Source organism: Trematomus bernacchii, unplaced genomic scaffold, assembly GCF_902827165.1.
Source record: "Trematomus bernacchii unplaced genomic scaffold, fTreBer1.1, whole genome shotgun sequence".
NCBI lineage: Eukaryota > Metazoa > Chordata > Actinopteri > Perciformes > Nototheniidae > Trematomus > Trematomus bernacchii.
In genome coordinates this window covers 4,830,424-4,853,185 of record NW_022987851.1, presented here as the reverse complement: position 1 = coordinate 4,853,185, position 22,762 = coordinate 4,830,424, and the positions used below count along the sequence as shown (strand labels likewise).

The 22,762-nt window shown below is 41.4% G+C and overlaps 1 protein-coding gene across 3 annotated transcripts in view; it reads left to right on the top strand.

Moving 5' to 3' along the window:
- aplp2 (amyloid beta (A4) precursor-like protein 2) overlaps positions 1-22,762 on the top strand; it is a 58,646-nt gene that overhangs the window by 9,303 nt on the left and 26,581 nt on the right. For all 3 annotated transcript variants that reach the window (XM_034113325.1, XM_034113324.1, XM_034113322.1), the window contains exon 2: positions 20,328-20,501. In XM_034113325.1, coding sequence (XP_033969216.1) covers positions 20,328-20,501 — 174 coding nt within the window. The remainder of the gene's footprint in view (positions 1-20,327; positions 20,502-22,762) is intronic.

Below are 22,762 nucleotides of genomic sequence, written 5' to 3'. Positions count from 1 at the left end.
GTCATGCGAGGGCGCGGGGATTTGTCTGCCTGTCGACGTGCTGGTTTGGATTTGGGATCTAGAAGGAAGCAGCAGCGGGGTCCGACTTGTGCTGAACACTTTAGGGAAAGACACAGGAGGTGGGGGAGCAAGGTCAATCGATTGACAAAAAGGGATTGTAGCAGTGAGGCTCAGAGGTGGATCCTCCTGCTGTGAAGTCTGTGTCTTCTCTCCGTAGAGACATGACTGATTAGCTGTCGGCCTCAGCATGTCTCACTAGAGTTATACTCCTCACTAGTCTGATGAAATCCCTCTGCCCTCCCCCAGAAGAGAAGCAAAGGGAGGGAAGAGCCCGGATTAATGACAGATAAGCATATCTACATTACATCCATCATCTTCCCCTGGTAAAGATGGCCTCCCTTGCATCGCCGCGAGCCTCGCAGGCTAATGCAGACACGTGGGCTGCGTCTCTGCTCCACTGCTCGATGTCTGCAGGGGGGAAGGAAGGAGCAGGGAGCTCTGCAATCAGAGCGCAGATTCATTTAAAATCAGCTTGGGTGGTCATAGGAGAGTGGCACCGCACGCAGTCAAACTCAGCTGCCCTCCATAACTTACTTCCAAGTGGTAATCAGTGTCAGGTTCAGGGAAATTGTAATTCAACCTTGTACGAGGGTGATGAAAAGGGATTTTTTTGTTAACATCATCTCGATAGGGCATGTGAATTGGAAAATGTGAATGATAAAAGCAATCTCACTGGCTTGACAAAAAGATTCAGATTTTAAAGATTGTCAGGGTTTTAAATTGGGGAAATCGGTCAACATTATTTGTTTTTGCCTGACAACTAGAATGGCACCCAAAAACAGAAGACTTCCTAGGTCAATGCGGCACTCACCTGCATTTTGGTGTTCCCATTCCCAGGGTTGGGTGGTTTTTCTCCGGACTTTGGTTTGTTCATGAGCTTTAATTAGTTATCATGAAATCACAAGGACACTACAAAGAAGCCATATTGTTTTTTTATTGCTCATAATATTCAACACTTAGCTGTTTTTGCAAAACTACCTAGTGGAAAACTATTTGTTTCAGATTATTTAGCAGCACTGAATGCATCACATGCAAATCCAGCAATCCTAACAAAACCAATAGGTATATCCTGGGTTATTTCCCAAAATTGCATGTAAATCGGGGCCAGTAATTTATCCATAATCATGCTGTCAGAATTAAAAAATATGATCTCCTTGAAGGAGGAAATTACCCAAATTGTCAATTAATATCTTGTCCATAAATCTTTGGACTAATGGTGCATCATTACTCTCAGATATGTCCGAGTATAATGTGGCTGCTTGACTTTGTTGGTTTGGTAGCATCGAGTCCAAAGATGTTAAAATGAGTTCCGGCATCAAAGTCAACCCCCTGGTATCGTATCATCGATAGTAAGGTCAACAACTTCGTCCTCTCTTTCAGCGATCCTACGCAGTACATCTGTCACCTACTATCATTTCATGTTGGCAGATCATGGAAACATTGCTTGTCCTTGATCCCCTCCTCTGTCCTGCAGTTCTCTGGCTGCTCTGCTGCTCTAGCGTGCCCTCGCCACAACTCATGGCTGCCTTGTAGCGACTGCATGTGATATTTTCCAGTGTCCTTGAAACTGCTTTCCCCCGCCTGCTCTCAATGTCAGCTCCTACTGAGCAGCATATCCCCCCACAGTCCCTCCAATTTAGACACAGTGTGCTTCCTCTCCTCTTCTCATGCAGCTGACTCTACTGCAGCACACACTTTAGGACCAAATGTCTATATTATGTCTTCGTTTGTTCACTGGAACACTCTGTCCTTGTGATTCCCTCACCTCTGTCTCCTATCACTCCACTATCTCTCTATTACACCTCTCACCTCTCTCCCTCCTCGCTTCCCTAATTTCTCTTTTGCTTGCTCAACAATTACGTGCTTATTAAGTGAGGGAGTCTGTGGGGCTGAGAGAGACGTCAGTGACAGGGCTGGGGGCCTCGCCGAGGTTCCCTGTTACTATTGTCCCTTTTATTGACAAGTCTGCCAGCCCGCCTGGTCCTGAGGAGCGGCGGCGTGGTGCTGCATGCTGATGAGAGTCATACAGCAGGGAGTGGCGGGAGGAAGGAAGGATGCGGCAATGTGTTTTCACTCAACTTGGCGGGTACCAGTGGTGTCGAGTAACTAAGTAGATTTACTCAAGTTCTAGACTTAAGTACAATTTTGAGGTACTTGTGCTTTATTTGAGTATTTTAATTGTGCTACTTTGTACTTCTACTCCACTACAAGTCAGAGGTAACTCGTTTACTTTTACTCCACTAAATGTAATAATTTAATTAGTTACTTTGCAGATTTCAATTAAACATTGATAACCTTACAGTATACAAAGTGATTCAAATTAGCTTCACCTTTACCTGCTTTAATGCCGAAATATTTATAATCAGAACATATGATATATATTCTTTTGAAATGGGCCAATCTGCACTAACGAGTACTTTTACTTTAGGTACTTTAAGTAGATTTTGATGCAAATACTTTTCTACTTTAACTTGAGTAACATTTTGAATACAGGACTTTTACTTGTGACAGAGTATTCCTTCATTCTAGTACCTTTTATTTAAGTACAATATTTGAGTACTTTTCCCACCTCTAGCGGGTATGAGCGAGAGAGAAGTGAGCCCAGGTCATTCCTTCCAAATCCCCTCTCGTCAGCGCGAGAGATTAGGCGTCTGTGCTCTCCGGCCGACCAGAGAGAGGCACACTCCGGTCTCTAATCCTCCTCTTTTAAACTGCTGAGAGTGCAGTACAAAGTGGGGGGAAGAGTCGGCGTCCACATAAAGCGCCCGGCAGAAAACACAGGCCCATAGTTCAAAACAAACTGAGCCCCGGCTAACCATCGCCTAAGCCCTTAAATCTCCTGTGTAGCCAACGACAGAGCCGAGCCCACCGCCACATTTTTCCCGCCCAGCTATCGCTTCCCAACAGACACATCACCTGAAATCCCCCCACAGGAAGCCAGCACTGTGTCACAAACACCCCTGCAACCCTCATTAGCTTCTCTGCTGTAGTAAAGCTAGGCAACAACAGCGATACACACCATGTACACACACACAAATAAAGCCTATCCCTCTCCTCCCGGCTATAGACCTCCCACCCAGTGCAAAGAGTCTTTTAATAAATGGGACAGGCAATGGCCAATTTAATCATGCTAATGTATATGTTACAGTGGGCGGCCTATCGGATATCTGATCTCCATATCCGCTGGCTGGAAGCAGACGCTGCAGGAGGAAGAATGGGAAAAAGGGGGGGAAAGGAAGCGATGAAGTGAAAACTAGAGAAAACTAGACAATTTAGTCTTGTGATCCAGGTAATGAAGACAGCAGCTCTGATTCCAAGCAAAGAGAGACAAAGGAAACAGGGGAGATCATTAGGCAAAGCGAGTCTTTTGCCTAATGATCCGAGGCATAAATGGGGAAATGCGATGTCAATTTGATGCTAAATGCATTGTTTGCACTTAGTGGCAACTTGGCTAGTTGTTCCAGCTATTTTAGTCATACACATCTGGCACAGTGATGTCAAGAATGTAATCCGCTCTAGGCCACGTGGACGGTAAGCCCGGATAGAGAGGGCTGAGGGGGTCGCCTGCTCACATGGCTCCATACAGACGGAGAGTACAGAGAGGTAAATGTATAGAGATAGCACGAGGAGATGGGAGCACAAAGAGTTTACTGCTCAAAGAGAATCAAGATGAAAGGAGGGATATGGAGGGGTTGCTCATGCAGAGAGCTTTTAGTGGGCAGAAGGGAACAATGTGTGATTGTATTGACAGCAGCCTGAGGAAGATGCAGGCATGGTCAAACATATTGTAAGCACACCTATACTGCTGCAAGAAAAATCTCCTAAAAATGGACCTCAATCATCACAGTCCTCGGGTCATTAACGCGAAATGAAAAGCAATTATCTTCTTCCTGCAAGATATACTTTTGTACACTCCGGGGCTTTATTTTTGCAAACTTGCACCTGCGTAGCTTAGCAACTAAACAACAAGCTCTGGGTAAAACCCTCCGTGTAATTATCTCTTTATCACAGCAGCTCAGAGTTATCATTTATGTCTCCATTGACTGACTTTAATGCCTAACCTTCTTTGCAAACACACCTCAAGTTTTTACCCTCTTCATTGTATTTCCATATCGTTTGATATTGGCTCAAATTCAATAACCCCTTTTAATAAACCCCTCGGGGAGCCACAGTAGCTATTAACAATTTATAGAGCCTTACGCTTTCTTTCTTTCTCTTTTAACAGCTGTTGTGACAACTCATCGCTCACGCCCAACAAGAAGGAGAAGCAGATCATCATCATGATAAATCATTTTAAGATAGTTCAGCGATAGATTAAGGAGTTCATGTTTTATTGGGTTAAAGTCATAATCACCTGCCCTGCCTCTACACTCAGTCCCATATTCTAGTTTTGTATATGTTGTCGTTTGCCATCAGGATTTAACAATGATTGGACTAACAAGGAAGCTGAAGTCAAGCCTTTGCTATCACTTGACATGGCTCTTCCCAAATGATGCAGCATACTGTAGGGCTGCTCAATTAATCGTATTTTAATCGCAATTACGATTTTGGCTTGCAACAATTATGAAAACAACATAATCGAAATAAAACGATTTAAAAAAAAAAAAAAAAAAAAAAAAATTATTATTATTTATTTAAAAAATATATATATATTATTTTTTTTATTGGTTTTTCAATTGAATTATACTTAAAGTTCAGGGTATTCAATCAAACATACTACACCTTTTTTTTTTTTTTTTTAAATAAATTGACGTTTTCAAAGTAAATGGATAATCGTTTTTTAATAATCGTGATATCAATTATTGACCCTAAATAATCGAGATTATGATTTTTGCCATAATCAAGCAGCATACTGTATACTGGAAATAGTGCACTCCGATCATACTCAAAACAAACATGTTCCCTTGCCTCTTCCTCGTCTTCATCCCCTCTCCTCTCTTCCTCCTGCTATTCAGCTAGCTATATCCAACTCTGTATCTACTGAATCCAACCAAATCCAATATTATGATGGCTGTGTATGACCCCTTAAGGCTGTGGTTGATAGGGCTGTGGTTGATAGGGCTGTAGAGATAGACTCGGAGGAGTAATATTCCAAGGAGATGGGGGAAATCTGTATCAAGAGGGGCCTTAGGGGAAATGGCTCTGCTTTTCTCTCTTCATCCCCCTGTCTGCAAAATAAAAAAGTAATGAAACACAGGAGGAAGCTTGCATCCCGATGTCTTCCGTCAGTACACAAGCAGTCTGAACAGCACCTGTCTTTCAGAGGTGCCGGAGATAACAGCTGAGACGGAGACCACACAGTATTGACAACATGGGTGTGTGAGGATATGTGTCAGAGGGCAACAGTGTGTGATGTGAGGGAGGGGGAAGGATTAGCATGAGGAAAGTGAGGACCTTTGCCCTGCGATGACAGAGCAGAGAGTGGCTTAGCTATCTGTGCAACTGATGTTGTTTGTTTCCCAGCAATGCATGCCCTTCAGGTCATACGGACCTACATTATACTTATGTAAGATGCACTTCGCATGGGTTCTTTTGTTTGTCTGTAAAAACACTGCAGGACAACCTCACTTCCACTTCCAAGGAACATAGCGATTCTCCAAGAAGTCTCCACAAATGCTTTCTTTAATAACCCAACTGTGTATTTGCAGTGGAAGCAAAACAATCAAATCAGCAACCCTGAAGTCATTTTCTTTATTTATGTCAGAGCTGAGTGACCAAGGACACTCTGCTGGTGTGTGGCTTGTAAACAAACGTGCACTTTTCTCAATCAACCACTAAGCTCCGTTAGCTCTTTCTCAGAGGCTCCTCTTCACTGCTTGTGTTTCTCAACAAATGCAATGATTGTGTGGGTAACAGGTGGGGGCTGCTGTTGCTCCGGCAACAAAGAAATAGTCAAACCAGTCTTAATTCTTGAAGGACTGCAAGGTGACATCATTTGGGAAAGATCTACGGTGGCCAAATACATGCAGCGCACATTCCTTGCTTCTTAATTTGACTGTTTACTCTAAAAGTTACAATAAATGTTTCTAAAGTAGTATCGACAAACCTTCAACTCAATGGTCTTGGTCTTAAATTGGATCGTATTTCATGTCAAGGATCCCTGAAGCAACACACTCCCACCAATAAACCCCCTTGCTTTGTTTTACCAGGCTGCTTTAGGTGTAAACGCCTCCTAAACTGTATCACTGGCAGGTGAAAAGAAGTGGTTGTAACAGTGGGACACACCCCCCATATCTGCACTTTGATGGGTGCAAAACATGCGTTCCACTTTTTAATTAGTAGGAGTTCATGTCATAATATTATTGTACTATCCATGATATGACCCACAGTGTTAACCCACTGTAACATAATACCATTTCCTATCAGAATCCCTTTCTTTGAATCTCTCATTTGACACTGAAAATGAGAAATTGCCACACGAGCAGGTTATTAACTTTTTTTTAATAAGTCTCTGAGAGAATTTCCCATTATGAAAATGGAGTATATTACCTTTAGATCTATTATGCCTTAAATCCCGTCTGAGCTCTCATTTTCAAAACCTCTTCAGATGAAATATGGTTTTAATTAGGATCATACCACTTAAAAAAGTAGCGTTATCCTCATGGTTTCGGGGGTTTTATTTCTAGCTCTGAACAAGCTCTACTGGCAAGGGCAGGCCTGGAAGACAAGACCCCACCGGCCCCCCAATTGGAGCTTAAAAATAGCCCGGACACACCTTCTCTCCGGGGGAAAGGCAGTTAGCTAGTTGCTCTAATTAACACTGTTTTTCTATTCTCTTAGCCTAGTATATTTCCACAGGATTTTAGTTGACACTCAAGCTACTTGTATAAAATGAACAATTACGAGATTTCAACTTTACAGGCAGCCGACAGTAAGGAGTGCCAGTTATAATACAGTGCTTGTTAAAAAGAAGGGAAGAAACTGAGCTAAGGAGACATGTTTTTTTGTGACAGCATTTAATAGCAGGGAGGAAAAAAAAATAGGGAGAGAGGATATGATTGAGCAGTGTGAGGGGGACGAGGTTCTTTTTGAAGATATGAATTTGCAAGCTTTGCTGCATATGTGGAGTGACTGTGAAGGTCCACAAGACCCCTGCTGCTTGATGGTGCTACACTATCTGCAAGCTTTTTGTAAATTGTATTCAAAGTAAACTGCAATACTTGCTCATGAAAAGTAGAATATAAACACATTTGAATCAGGACAGCTAGTTTTCTCTATGTGCTAGATGCAAGATAACTGACAAAGTAGAATTGAGCTCTTGTGCCCATTGCAGCTCTTAGTCTTTTTATAGGGATAAGTATATTTGTATACCCTCATATCTCACCTTTAAAGTAGAATTGTAACAATACGATGTTAACAATATGATAATGTAGGTTGTGAAGATGATATATTGTGTTCTCTGTAACCTCAAAAAGAAGGCTGCATTTATTTTGATTGTAAACATTTACTGCAGAAGTGGTTTTGTAGTTAGTTGCTTCAGAATACATTTTTACTTCAAGGTTAATAATGTAACATAAGGATGGCTAAGGATATTGGGTATTTTGAATCTAGGTCAGACATTTGATCTCTTAATAAGGACATCTTCATTCTGCATTTTATTCTTATCTTTATGAACATTTTGATATAGTTTAGGATATAGTCCTTTTTAAGCAAGATCCTTATTGTGAAAGGTGAACACTTTTTTTTTATATAGTTTAACTTTGGAAGATATATTGTGAGTTCATGAAACCCTAGCCTTACATTAAACCCAATACTTCCCACTTGGGCTGTGCGATTATGGCAAAAATCCTAATCACGATTATTTTGGTCAATAATTGATATCACGATTATTAAAAACAATTATCCATTTACTTTGAAAACATCCATTTATTGAAAAAAAAATGTGAACAGTATGTTTTTAACAGTTGATTACCCTGAACCTTAAGTGTAATTCAACTGAAAAACCAATAAAAAAAAAAATTTTAAATAATAATTACATTTTTTTTTTTTTTAATAAAAATATTAATCGTTTTATTTCAATTACGTAGTTTTTGTAATCGTTGCAAGCCAAAATCGTAATCGAGATTAAAATACGATTAATTGCACAGCCCTACTTCCCACAATCCTTCACCTCCTAATCTTCTTAAATGAAGTTGCAGAAGCAGTGACTGTCACCCAGACTCAGGCCGTTCCACCTGGGATTCACTAACCTGCCGTAACACATCCCAAAAACCACTGGTGCGTTCCATTTTTCCGTGATCATAATTCCTCTCAGAAGTCAAGCTGTGACTTACTGTCTTGTAAATATTTAAAAAGAAAGAAGCGACAGTTGGTGCAGTGTCTGCTCGTCATGGGGAGCAACATTGCTGAACACACTGATGCTCACTGCCATGGCGATGGCTTTTCAACGGGTGTTTTTTTATGATCTGGAGGGGACTGAGCACAGACATAGCTCTGTGTACTGTATGTCTGCTATGTGTGTGTGTGAGAGGGGACATATGTGAAGTCCTATGGCGCTGAGGGTCACTTTGGTGTTTGCACACAAGGACAGTGTGTTGTCGGATGCACCACACAGGCCGGAGCTGTTATAGTGAGTGATGTTTTCTCACTGTCACACACACAGCCTCATATGCCAGTCTCTCACAACTCTGGCCTCATTCCCCTGTTCTCCATTATTTTTTTTCTCTCTCTTTCTTGAATTGCCTCTCCTTCCTGTCTTCCCACTCTGTCGCTGTGAGCTTCTTATTATCTGTCTTTCTTCTCCCTCCTCCCCCTCGCTCTTCCCTGCTCCACTTCTTCAATCTGTTTCTCTCTCATGCCCTCGCGTTTTCCCCTCTTCTCTCTGTCTCCCCACTGCCTCAGTGTTCCTCTTTGTGAATAGCTGGGATGCTTTTGTAGAAGGTTTCCATAGTGACGGGCCATTTGAAGAAGTTGTCATTCACGTCTGCTCGCTATAAGCTAGCGAGAGGCCACGTTATCTCCCCCTGGCACACAGCTCGACCTACGCCACTCAATCTCCGCAACTGTTACCCTGCAACCAGCGAGCTGCTGCGCGTCTTTTAGCTGGAGCTTAATTACGAACACGTCTCGCTTTCGTTCAACTGCCTTCGCTGAGCAGGGCGACGTCTGGGCCACACTCAGTGAGAATAAAATGCATTTTATATTTGTTTGCCCATGAAACTTTAAGTGAGGTTTGTTTCAAGGTGAAACATGTAGAATATTAACACCAGTAAATAATTACCACTACAACAGGATGCAATTTGACTTTGCACAACCCTCCATTTTCATTTACTGAGTACAGGACTTTTAAGCTACTTCTCTTAATACTAACAACCTCCTTTGAGAGTGTATATTTATTGGAAAGTTTTTTCAAATTCACAATTTTAATCAAATTTGTGTATTTTTTATAATTTGTTTGTATATTTAAAGAGGTCCTATTATGCTTTTTTGGGGTTGTCCCTTTTCTGTAGTGTGATATATAGTTTTGTGCATGTAAATGGACTCCTTTGTTTACTTCCGTAACCTAGTGACATCATTACGTAACACTCGTGCTTCTATTGACTAGCTTTGCAACACATTGTACGTGATAGGCTAAGGGGCCGACTCTGCCAGCTAACCAATCAGAGCCGACTGAGCTCTGGTTTCCCTGAAAATGAGGAAAATAGGGCCTCTTTAACATTAGAGTTGTAACCTCAATGTTATCTCTTATTCTTATCTCTTATAAGAATAATAATACTATTAATTTTTATTGCGGTAGTTGTGTTTGTTGTAATACTGACAACATCACCAATGGCACTTTAAATGCATTTGGTCCTTTTTAGTTTAACAATGGAGACCTATCCATGCATACATCAATATCTGGTCAAATAAATGTGCACTTAAGAGCAGTACAGTTCAAATCAAACAATACCAAACTCAGAATGAGGTACTGGGAATGGCGCAGGCTAATGTAAACACAAGCTACTGATATCAGTTGTCAAACAGGTAGAAATGTCTTGAGTTTCCCTCAGATCTTTCATCACTTTGAAGTACTCAGGCTTGATCAACTCCTATCCTCTTTTTAATTTGTGTGCCTTGAGACATAAAAGGAGAATATAGGACACGGCGGCGTCAATGGTCTAGCCAGTATTTCGCACTTTGGAACAGCTCCACACAGTCTCATTAACAAAGGCATGTTCAATCAAGCACAGGTTGAGCGGAAAGGATTACAAATAGGCTTACAGTCTGAACCGGGCTGGTACTGGCGTGTCATGGCCGTGCCATTGTCGACGGGGTGGGCGTTGGGTGTGTGGCGACAGTGTTTTTCCGCTCCCCTGTGACAGTTCGGGGCAGATGAACAGCGAACTTTCGTCTCCCGTCCGGTCACGTCTTGCTATGAATGATGGGAGGTTAATGAGTCAGGCAGAGGTGGCCGCTACAGAAGAGAAACATCATGTTCGGCTTTCTGTGGAGCATCTTCCTGTCACATCAAACTATAGCCAACACACGACCTTACAATTACAATGGTTTCTTTGAACACGTCAAGCAGTGGTGGGGAGCAACTAAGTACATTTACTCAAGTACAATACTAAAGTACTATTCCGACATGTACTTTACTTGAGTATTTTCATTTTATCATACTTTATACTTCCACCCCACCACCTTTTGGAAGCAGTACTGCACTACCAAAATACATAAATAAAACAAAGTATTTTAATATTAACAAATGTTGGCTTCCCATTGACAAAAACATTAAAATACCGTGATATGTATTTGTAAGTGATAAAAACAGGATAATATAATACTATACAAAGAATATAATTTTGTGAAAGTGCGCCATTATGCACATTGAGTACTTTTACTTTTGATACTGTAAGTATATTAAGCTGATATTACTTCTGTACTTCTACTAAAGTAACATTTCATACTTCAGACTTCTACTTATAAAGGTGTATTTTAAGAACATAGTATTTCTACTTTTACTCAAGTAAAGGATTTGAGTTCTTCTTCCATCTCTGACGTCTTGTTTTTGAACAAATAACTGTACTAAAATGTTCCATACGGGAATAAAGTACTCAGTAACCGCTTTAAGAGAAGAGACAGCCTTCTGAGAAGGAGTGAGAGATGCCACAGAGTTTATGTGACACTGTAAATTTCACAGATTTAAGTTGTTTCCTTTGGAGGGAAAGTGGCACTGACTGGACCCCACTGTTTGCTAATCTGTAGGAGTGGTGACTCATAGGGCAATTCCAGTGTAGTCCCAGGACACTTGAAATGGGGTAGACAAAAGGACATTTCACTGAGACAGAGGAGCTCATTTGCATTGCAGTGAGAGGTTGCCCTTTTGATTCAGATTCTAAGAACATGACACCTTTTTCTTTTTATTATTCTGTTTTTCATTGCCTGCCCTTTGGAGGGTTGGAGGTGGTGGAGGTGTTTTGTTAGCAGGAAATGTCATTCACTGTCCCTCCGTCGCAGAATGTCCCCCTCCCCCTCTCATCTGTTGAACTGTGAATGTGGTGATGGCTTCACCTCTGGGAGGATTCACAACAATGTCACACTACCTAATTTGGCATGTGTGTGTGTTTATGAGTATTGATAGACATATAAAAGGGTGTTAGGTATTGAGGCAGTGTTACAGACCTCCATCACTGAGCAGGGAAACGTCTATGATGGTCTCTAATAAACATGATTATAGAAATGATGTAGTCAAAAAGATTATATAGATTTAGCATTGACACTGAATGACAAGACCAATAGACTGGTAAATATAATGGGGCAACCTCTGGGTCTAAAATGTAAAGCCAATGCAGAAGTGAATTATTTCAAATGGCTTAAAGCAATTCCAAAAATAAAATCAGATTGCATAGAAGTCTATGAAAAAAATGGCTCTACTTCTCACTTGTTTTTATTATCTCATAAACAATTCCCTGATAAATTACAATCACTTGTTTTGAATCTTTTCCAATACAGCTTAATGTTTGTTTTGTAATCCATCGTTCCACTTGGAGTAAAACAGACAACACTAACAGCATATGCTTGGAGGCGGGGCAACCTTGTGATTGACAGGTTGCCATCATGGGGTTGATCGATTTGGGTGTTGTCCGTATTATTGACTAACATCTTTTACTGTTTAACAGTGTGTTTTCAGATAATGAAAGTTAATTGTGACATTTGGACGCCTACAAATGTTTTGTTTAGCATTCAGTTGTACTGAACCCTCTCATGTCAATTCTGGTTCCATAAAACCAAGATGACCACAGATGAAAACCAAGATAGAGAAACTTATTTTGGTGGATCAATTACCAGCTATCATTCATATATACATTTTATACCCCTATCTCTTTGACACATTATATATTTGTACTTTGATTTTTACCTGTCTCCTCAGTTTTTCGGACCCACAAATAAGCAAAACTTGATTTGAGCTTGAATGGTCATCAGTAGGGCTGTGCAATTAATCGTATTTTAATCTCGATTACGATTTTGGCTTGCAACGATTACGAAAACAATGTAATCGAAATAAAACGATTATTATTTTTATTAAAAAATAAATAAATGTAATTTTTTTTTTTTTTTTTTTTTTTTTGGTTTTTCTGTTGAATTATACTTAAAGTTCAGGGTAATCAACTGTTAAAAACATACTGTTCAAATGTTTTTTTTTAATATATGGATGTTTTCAAAGTAAATGGATAATCGTTTTTAATAATCGTGATATCAATTATTGACCAAAATAATCGTGATTATGATTTTTGCCATAATCGCACAGCCCTAGTCATCAGTATTTAAAATCTATCTGTCTGTTTTAGTGATTCTAGTCTGTGCCACATTCATCACAAAGGATATCAAATGAATGGGCTGTGTTTGGAAAAAAGCATCATGGATATAATCAGAATCAGAAACAGGTTTATTGCCAGGTAGGTTAGCACATACTAGGAATTTGACTTGATGTCATGGTGCATACATAAAATATAAAAAACAAGAAATCTAATATAACACAAAAAATCTTTTACACCGTAATAAAATATAGTTAAATAGCAATACAAATAAATATAAAGCAGTAATTTACATGGAAATAGAATGCTATGAATGAATTTTAGAATATAAACTATGAAATGTGAAATAAGAATATGTGCAGTAAGGGGTATGAACATTGTGTGCATTAATGTAATGCATATAGTCTATGATATGATGTGGCAGAGGTAAAGTGTCAGTGGGGGGGCCAGGCCTTGTTTAAGAGGCCGGTAGCGGAGGGGAAGAAACTGTTCAGGTGGCGAGAGGTGTCGGTCCTGATGGAGCATAAGTTGTGGGAAATAGCTTGTTTCTGTGTAGCGACAACATACCAGATTTCATTTCAACACTGACGATGCAATCAATGCAGCTTAAGCTGCTCTCTACATTCTTCAACGTGAGAAACACTCAAGTCTGTACATTTACTTTATAGGAAACATTTGCTGAAGGCTGCCCCAATTCTTCTGCAATGGAATTACTGACTGTAATGATGCTATTAAAGCGTATAAAATATCTGCTTTTCACCATCTTCTATTTTGAACACTTGAAAACATCACATATTCAGTTTATTTCTTTCTTTCAAAATAAACAAGAACACACTCTTATACGCTATAATAAAAGCTAATAAAGACATACAAATGCTGTAATTGCTCCCCTCCAGATTAGCACAACACTGTTATTGTCATAACCACGGCTTCCCTTATACAACACTTTTTATTGCATGCAATAAGAAAAGGAAATCAATGTTGATTTTATGTCCCTAAATATTGTATATATAAATGAGACGAAGGAGCGCCTGTGTATGTGGCTGTCTCACCACTGCCTGTCTTGTGTAAGTATATAAATCACCACAGGGAAGGATTAGGTGGATTAACGGTGCCAGGCATTTCTCCGCACAGTCACATGGACACTAAGCATGCTGGGAACCCACGTGTCCTCCTGACCGGAGCCTCATTCTGGAGCTGTTTTTATAAAGGCCAGACTGTGAGGATGGCTCCACCATACCTCTGCCAAAATTAGACTAGTTGCCATTGCTCAGTGAGGCCTGATCTGTTTCTAGACAGTCAAGCTGCTGTTGTATGTAATGTGGGCCAGTTACCAGAAATTATGTTTGTCAGATATGTCAGCCAAGCATATCCAACTAACCTGTTCATTAGACTGTCACAGAGGCATTCTGGGTACAGTTTGTTTTGGCTGTTTCTGAGTGTTTGTGTTGGAGGATCATCACGAGGACTCTCTCCCCTTTTCAATGTTTTACTTTCCCCACTACCCTCTTGTAATGTGTCCACACACTGCTGCTCATGCTGCCCTGAGTGGTTGACCTGAGACCACACACACACACACACTTACATGCTCATACACACACAAATACACAGATTGGATTAGCTTCTTTGGATCTTGCCAAGATGCAGTGTGGTAAGGTCATGTAATAACTGACCCGTACCGGTCCAGGGGGAACTTTCTCAAAACTCATTATCTGTGTTGTGTTTGTAAGTTCAAGCAAGTACTCTTAGTTATTTTCAATTTTTTTCTGCCAGTGTCTGCAAACAGTCAGCATTATTGAAGACACCAGGCTTCTTTTGCACACTATCCAATCTCAATTTCAGCTTTTTATTCTTAAAGAACAAAACTGCTTTCACAGCTTTGGAAATTGCCTGAGCTAAACAATCTATCACTGTAAATGTAAAGCCATAATTTGGTTTTGTCAAAGCTACTCTGCAGACGTTCAGCGTTCTCATATGAATGCGTTAAGTTACGCACTGCTCACTGCCAATCACCCACAGCAGGAAATGAGAGTAACTGGGAAATAATCCAGCAGAAAATGAAGCCTTCCTCTCACATGCAGCCTATATATTTTCTAATTGGGTTTGACACTGTAGAGGTTTAGATTGCAACAACAAAAGACAAGTTAAATATATATAAACGTGTCACACGTATGCTTGGAGGTGTAATGTAGACAAGATGTAGACCGTAAACGAGCTGTAACTCAAAATAACATCACTTGGTAATGCTTTCCACTGGAAATGAAGACAGATTTACCTCTAATGTGTATGTGTGTGTTTCTCATTAGACATCCAGACTTATAAGCTACATGTATCTGTTACGAGGTTAAAAGGGAGTGTTAGTTTGTGTGTGCATGAGATGTTCCATGTGGTTTTTTTTTCACTATCGTGTCTCAGCTTGTTTTTATGTGAAGCTTGGCTTGCAACACAGAGCAGGCTAATAAAACATGTTTGTGTGCTGGAGGCAGGCTGGTGTGTGTTTGGTGTGTTTGCAGTAAAGGGTGAATACGAGCTAAATGATCCTCAGCCCACACTGCTTTTGACAAGCTTCTGGTGGTGGCAGGCCTGTCTCTCCTGCGTTCCCGCCGCCTCTCGCCTGTTCTTTATTGCATTACAGTCTGCGTTCATTTGAGAATAATATGTCAAGCTGGGACGTAAGCCAATCAGCGCTCGTACCCTGCTGCCGTTTTCTATTTACTGTATTCGTCTGTGCTTTTCCTCTGTCTCTCCGCCTCTCCCTTTTCCTGACTTCCACTCCCTCTCTCTTGCTAAAATCTCCACATAGCGGCAGGTGTTCACACTTCCACGTAATATAGCAGCTCCCGGTGAGTCAGTAATGAGAGATGGATGCGTACGCTTGTGAGGTGTGGCGGCATATTTTTCCAGTTAATGTGTGTTTTTGTGTATCCGTGCTGCATTCCAGAGCAGCGCCAGATTTGATCCAGTCAGTAAATCAACAGAAAACCTTGGATATTTTGGTACAATACAATTCAACATGTGGTTTATGTGGTGGAAGAGTCTTATAAGGGGACAACAAAGACCCTGTTATTAGGCTATGACTCTTAGAGCTATAATTATCTGTTGAATACATTTCAAAAGACACATCCACCCTTCCTCACGCTGCTCTCCCCTGTAACCTTTCATCATGTTGTTGATGACTCAACTTTTTGATCCCAGTTAGTAAAATGTGATAACAGATTTTAAGGCGATCCAGCCATCCCTTCCCGTCACATAAGACCTTTAAGCTGGATCGGCACTAGCAGTTACATGAGTTAAGGTGTGTATCTGGGCGTTGGTTTGCCCCAGGATCATAGATGTGATCAACAGCTTTCAGTACTAGAACTAATACAACAAATAATAAGACAAGTTATCCTCAAGGGCTAGCATTGGGTTGCATTAGCAGCGGTGGACTCGGGCTGTTTGAGGGGTCGGGGTGACAAACATGAAAAGGGCACCAGCTGCACAGAAGGATCTTTTAGCGTTGTGGCAGTCTGAGAACACAAGTGACCCTCAGTTTTAGTTTTTCAGTCTTCGCCTATCTACTTTTGAACTTTAAAATAAAGTCACTCTTGGCATCTAGTCCTGCCCTTAACCTCTGTTTCTGCAAATGACTGTCAAAGATTTCTCTTGTGCCCTTTAAGGAAGAGTTCAGATGAAATTAAATCACAGTGAAAAGAAAAAAAGACCCAAAACTCTGATCATAAGCACAGATCCATTCTAATATATATTGGTGTGTTTTTACTGCATGATACACCTATTTATTTCCCCAGTTGCTCCTGTGTATTTTGTTTCACACTGCGGATAGTTGGCTACCCCTTGAGTGTAAGCGGGTTGATCTGATGATCCCCTTAGCGACCGTAACAACGTCACACTTGTAGAATCCTTTAATCTGCAACCAAACAAACAAACCCCTCCACTTGATCAATTGTATATACAGCATAGTTTGGCATGCTGCCTTTTAAAAACAATCTGGGTCAAGAGAAACAATACCAAAAAACGAGTTTGTGCAGTCCTGTAACCTTAGCGATGACTCTTGTAAGGCCCCGGCTCCACGAGGACAAATACGGCAAAACGCATCGGAGTAACGCAAATGCAACCGCAAAAAACCTTCCGTCCCCACGCAATATACACCGGATTGTGTCAAGCTCCACGAGACGGCTCCGTTTACATCCAAACGCTGGAAAAGCTGCAGTACATATGCCGAACCTGTACGTGGCGCTGTAACTTCCTCCACAAAAGCAGCAACTTCCTCCACAAAAGCAGCGAAGAAGAATGGTTGTCATGGCTGCACTTCTGTGTATTCTCCGCGGTGGGGGCCGACAGAACCGGGCAGAGTTTTTCGCCGGTCGGCGTGTGTTAAAGTTTAAATCTTCCGGACAAAATTATAAAAGTGCCGGTCAAAGGTCTTCATTGTTATTTATTGAGCTTTAAAACAAATGAATAACGACTATATAATGATATATAATCATCAAATACACGGAGCCTGTCTCTTTTTCCTCTCTTCTGACAGCGTCAGTGTCTGTCTCATGCAGCAGCTGATCCTGTAATGAGTGACCCGACAGTAAAAATGAACATATTTATAACTAGTTTAGGTAGTTTGAGAGGTAATTAAAATAGCTAAGGGTGATGATCTGACTTGAAGTGTGTGTTTTGCTCCCGCTGCATCACAGCGGCAGGAGCTGCGTGTCTCCGTCCTGTCAGATTAGACTTCACTCGCGTTTATGTCCATATCGAGATAAAGATAAATAATCTGAATTCAAGGAGGAGCTCCTGTAGATGTTGCACAAAGAACTGTAGCATGGTCAGTAGCGACTGGAGCACGATAGCAACCCTGCGGGGGAGAGGCGGGGCTATGAAAACGAACGACCGTATAGGCGACTCCACGGCCCCGTTGGAACCCCCAGAGCGCTCCGTTCCCAGATCTATCCACCTTTGGACCCGTTGTCGTTTGCGGGTCTGTTTCTACGTTTCCCTTACGGCGTCGTGGAGCTTAGAGGGCTATACGCATGAGAAATATGCGGATTCAACCCGTTTTCGTCCTCGTGGAGCCGGGGCCTAACTGTCTGTGTCCGACCAAACAGTGGTCTGCAGGCTTTTCACTCTGTCCTCTCATATAAGCTAAGGGGAAACTGGACATACTTGAGACAAGGTGCTATCAAAACGGGCAGAGTTTGGAAGAACCATGCAGTGAAAATGTGTCAAAAGAGTAACTTCTATTTCCTTTCATTTTTCATTTCATCAACAGACTAGGCCAACGAAATAAATTGGACTCAGATGATGTAACAAATTGTGACAATGACACTTCAGTTGTATTCTCAACTGCTCTTGAAATACATTTACATCAGGGCTGTCTGAGACTGAGTCATGATCAAGGAACAAACTCACAACCACAGGTGATTATCTCTCCTTCCAGCAGGGTGAGATTATAAGAGGTGTCACAGTGAGCAGAAGTGACTGTCCAGTTTGTTTACCCGAGGCCAGTCATTCTTTTGGTAAAGGTAGAGCTGGGGATAAGACGGGAACCACTGATTGGACAAATGTATTCTGCACTGCTTGACCCCTCTAGCCCTTGGTCTCATTCATAGTGCTCTCTGCTTCCCCCCTTGGCACTTTTTTGTGAAAGTCCGTGCCAGAGAAGCTCCTTTCTTTAGTTCTAACAGGCATGTGACTGCAGATTTAAGGCAGTGGTATAAAAACTCTGTGTCCACTTTGATTGTTGCACTTGAAGAATCAAAGACACACAGGCTTTATCCCTTTAGTGGAGTCAAAGGGGCGTAGAGGAGGCCACATGACTTGTTTTTCTGCAGCCGCAGAGTTTAGTTGTGGTCAGGCTGTCACTAGCTCCCTTGTCTTCCTCCCTAACTGCTCCTCTGCGTCCCTCATTTCCTCCCCACCTCCCTGCTACTCATACACCCTGAGCCAATCTCACAAAGGAATGAGAGGGAGGAGAGCAAACAAGCCTGTGGTGGTGCAGAGAGGGAGGAGTGAAGCACAAAGACATGGAGATGGAGGAAGTAGGGGAAATGAGGTTCAATCTGAGGCTGTTATGCCTCTAGGACCAAATCATGACAGTCCAGTGTGTTTGCTTGCCTGTGTGACGGTTTTCATCTTTGTGTGTGTTTTATGATGGCGTGTTTGTGTGGGCGTTAATGTGCTGCTGAATATATGCATGTGGCTAGTGCTGTATTGAGTTTGTGTGCAGACTCAGCTATGGCTGGCTCTGCGGCTCATCACACGCTACAGCCAACTGCTGATTACACAGCACTTGTTTTGTCTTCGCTCTACTCTGTTCTGCACCCATTATCAGCCCGGGAGCCTGCGCAGAATTAGAGAGCTTTGTCTAACACACTGCGACTCAAGTTTCCCTCTTCAGCTGTTTTCTCCTTGGCTCCCCGCTGCAGAGGACACCTCTGCCGGGACTGAGGACCCAGCAAACGGTCAGACATTAGAGTCAAACGATTGCTTGCTCATTCCCTTGATCTCTCTCTGGGGCTCAAGCCTGTTTACCCAGACTGATGACATTATGACAATCAAGAGGGGATCAGTTCCGTTCCACTTCCTGTCTGGAGGCTCCTTGGTGTGTTTTTGGATAGTTTGGCATGCACAGCTACATCGCCTCACTGATTCATTAGAGTCTCCCCGTGATGTGACTCCCCTAGCATCAGGCGAGTGTTAGCGCGCCGTGACTTATTGTTTCAATGAGGAGCTGATGAGTTGACTGAAGCTAGCACTACGCCGTGTCATTTGAAAGGCAATCATGTGAGAGCTGATTACACAGTAGATTTAGACAGTCGGTGTCCATTTTCTATGAAGAGTGGTAGTATGTTTTCGAGTCAAGGACAGGCAAACTGGGTGTGCCTGCTCTCTAAAGGAACTGCAGGAAGGACAACTCAGTGGACAGATAGCAGATTTCCTGTCGGGTTGTGAAGTAAACAAAGAGGGGAGAATCACATTGTTTACCTAACCAATGCGTCTTTACAGCACACATGTTGTGCTTGAGAAATAAATGATCCGTTTTTTGTTGAAAGATGTTGGTCCCATGAGTCCTGGATGAGCTGGTTTGTCCTGGTTTGTGAGGCATGACGGACTGCAGGTTGTTTCTCCTCTCCTGCTCTCTGTGGGCAGCCTCTCAGTCACTCAATGGGCACCAGAGCAAAATAAACTTGTGCACAAATCCAATCAAACCCCTACTCGTTTAACCATCAACCGAGCCACATGCATTTAATTTGTCTCCTGTCCGAGCCCCTCTGCTCTCTCAGCACTGCAGCGTGGAGTCACAAAAGCAGCCAAGCATTGACAGGTGCTTCTGATTTTGCTCCATCACACCTAGTATCCATTGCAGTACATGAGCTGAAATGTGGTCAGACTACTGAGTCAGCCTTATACCGAAGTTTATGGGGAAAAAAGCGAGTGTCTCATGTCAAGTCAGCCACAACACTCCACAATGCTTTATGGGCTCTTTAATGATTGACTGTATTAAACCCTATTTCTCTCCCTCTCTCTCTCTTTCCACAGGCGCTAGCAGCCAATGCAGGCACAGGGTTTGCAGTGGCCGAGCCACAGGTGGCCATGTTCTGCGGGAAGCTCAACATGCATGTGAACATTCAGACCGGCCGCTGGGAGCCAGACACATCCGGGACCAAGAGCTGCGTAGGAACCAAAGAAGGCGTGCTGCAGTACTGCCAGGAGGTGAGTCACTGTGAAACATTTCTAATGTCCATCATATCAGTTTCAGAGGAATGGTGATTCAAGCACCAAAGTCAGGAAGGGGGGGGAAAAGTGGGTTGTTATCATATGTACAACCAATACAACTAATTTAGGGAGGACTAAGGCAGGAAGTCCTCACTATAGGCCTATACAGATGTACCATTATCATTGGTTTATTTTATTATATTAGTAGCTTTTGTCATGGTTCAAATACAAATAGAATCCAAGAGCATGAACCGTAGGTTTAAAAACAGTGTTCAAGGATACAACAATCTATGAAGACAAACAAAGTGCCATAGGGTTAGGCAGATGCTGAATCCATAATACAAAGGCAAGGTCAAATATAAATAAAAAAAACTGGATCAGGATCAGAAACAAAGGGGCAATGCTGGAAAGCTAACCGAATGGCATAAAGACAATCACAATGAGCAGGTGAAGCAAATGCAAAGACGAAGGCAGCAGAATACATTCATAAACAAACTGAAATACAAAACCATTGAAAAATATGTAATATATTTCAATCTAGTTGAGTTTGAAATGTAAAGACCCTTATTCTGTGGTTGCACTGGCTATGTGCTGCTGTTCATAGTCCTTACTCCACTCAGTAGCTTGCTACTTTTCTAGCTAATCATGCTAACAAAGGCCCTTCAAACCAGAGCCATCGCTAAGGAAGTGTTATACATGCAATTGACTTTAGAATGACATGTTGGGAGATACACTTACAGAGTTAAATAAGAAAATATATGTAACTCTTTTTCTGCAAGCTAAAAAAAAGCTGTATAGCAAAACATTGGTTAGCAAACTTTTCTAGTAATTCCCTACTTCAGAAGCTAATACATATTTATTAATTTCACTCCCCACAAAAATAATATATATTTGTTGTTATTTATTAACTATAATGCTAGAACTACTATTTAAACAAAGCTGACCTTAATTGAAAAAGAGATAGCATGATAGCCTTGCTAGCAGCAGGGCACCTTTGGTGGTTTATGACAACACATGAATTATATTCATATTCAAGACCCTTGCTGAAGTAGCGCCACATCCCCTAGTTAAATAACTACTATATTGAATAAAGTGGATATTATGTTAAAACTTGAGAGGTGCTAGCAGGAACATTTAGTTACATTTAGTCAAGCTAGGCTAGCTGCTTTTGTGCTAAAAAAAAACAATGGTGGCTTCAGATAAAGTGAACAAGTTATATTGAGATGAATTGTCTACTAAGTTTGAAAATTCAGTTTTAATTTCACCGGTAGGCCTATTCATCATTGGAGAGGCTATTGAACTGTTCTTGAGAGACAGAGATTACTTACAGTGCAGTGGGTGGCATTTTAATTAGCAGGCTCTAGCTGCTAGCTGTCTCTCAACCCAGCACGGCATTTCGTGTTATAGTCACGAAATTAATTTAATCTATTGATTCGTGTTCACCAACACGATTTTCACATTTTTTTCGTGTCACACAGAACGATTTTAAAAGCAATGTATTTCTATTGGTAGTATGTTTCGTGCCTGCACCACGTCTTTTTGTCCGGTCGGGTCTTGGAAGACCAGAAGCTGTGTGGTTCATAAAAACATTTTCTTACTCAATATCTTACCCTAAGCCTAACCCTATCCCTTTTATTTTAAATTGTATAATGTCTGAGTTTTTTTGCCGTCAGTGAGGAAAATAAATGGCTCAGAGCCTCAGAATACTGACATCTGTATTTTATGTCATCTTTTTTTCCTTCTAATTTGTTATTATTTGGTGCAGGCACGAAACATACTACCAATATAAATACATTGCTTCTAAAATCGTTCTGTGTCAGAATACTGAAATCTGTATTTTTTTTAAATGTCTTTTTCCTTCTAATTTGTTATTATTTACATTGCTTTTAAAATCGTTCTGTGTGACACGAAAAAAAAGGCGAAATCGTGTTGGTGAACACGAATCAATAGATTCATTTCGTGACTATAACACGAAATGCCGTGAGACTGTGTTGTGTCTCTACATAAGGGCATGTTTTTTTCCAGACATGGATAACCTCTCTCTCATTTACTTCTTCCTACTACTATATCTCATAAGCAAAGATGCTGCTGGTAATATTGCCATGGTTTATTATGTGGCTGTACAAGAAAAAGCAGACTGTACGTTCTAGAGCAGCCTTCCCCACAAGCTTCAGTTGCATTTATTGATGACATTTCGATGGCATTTGGGGAAAGTAAGTGGCGTGCTCTTTCATGGTTGAGCAGATGGTATCTAGAGA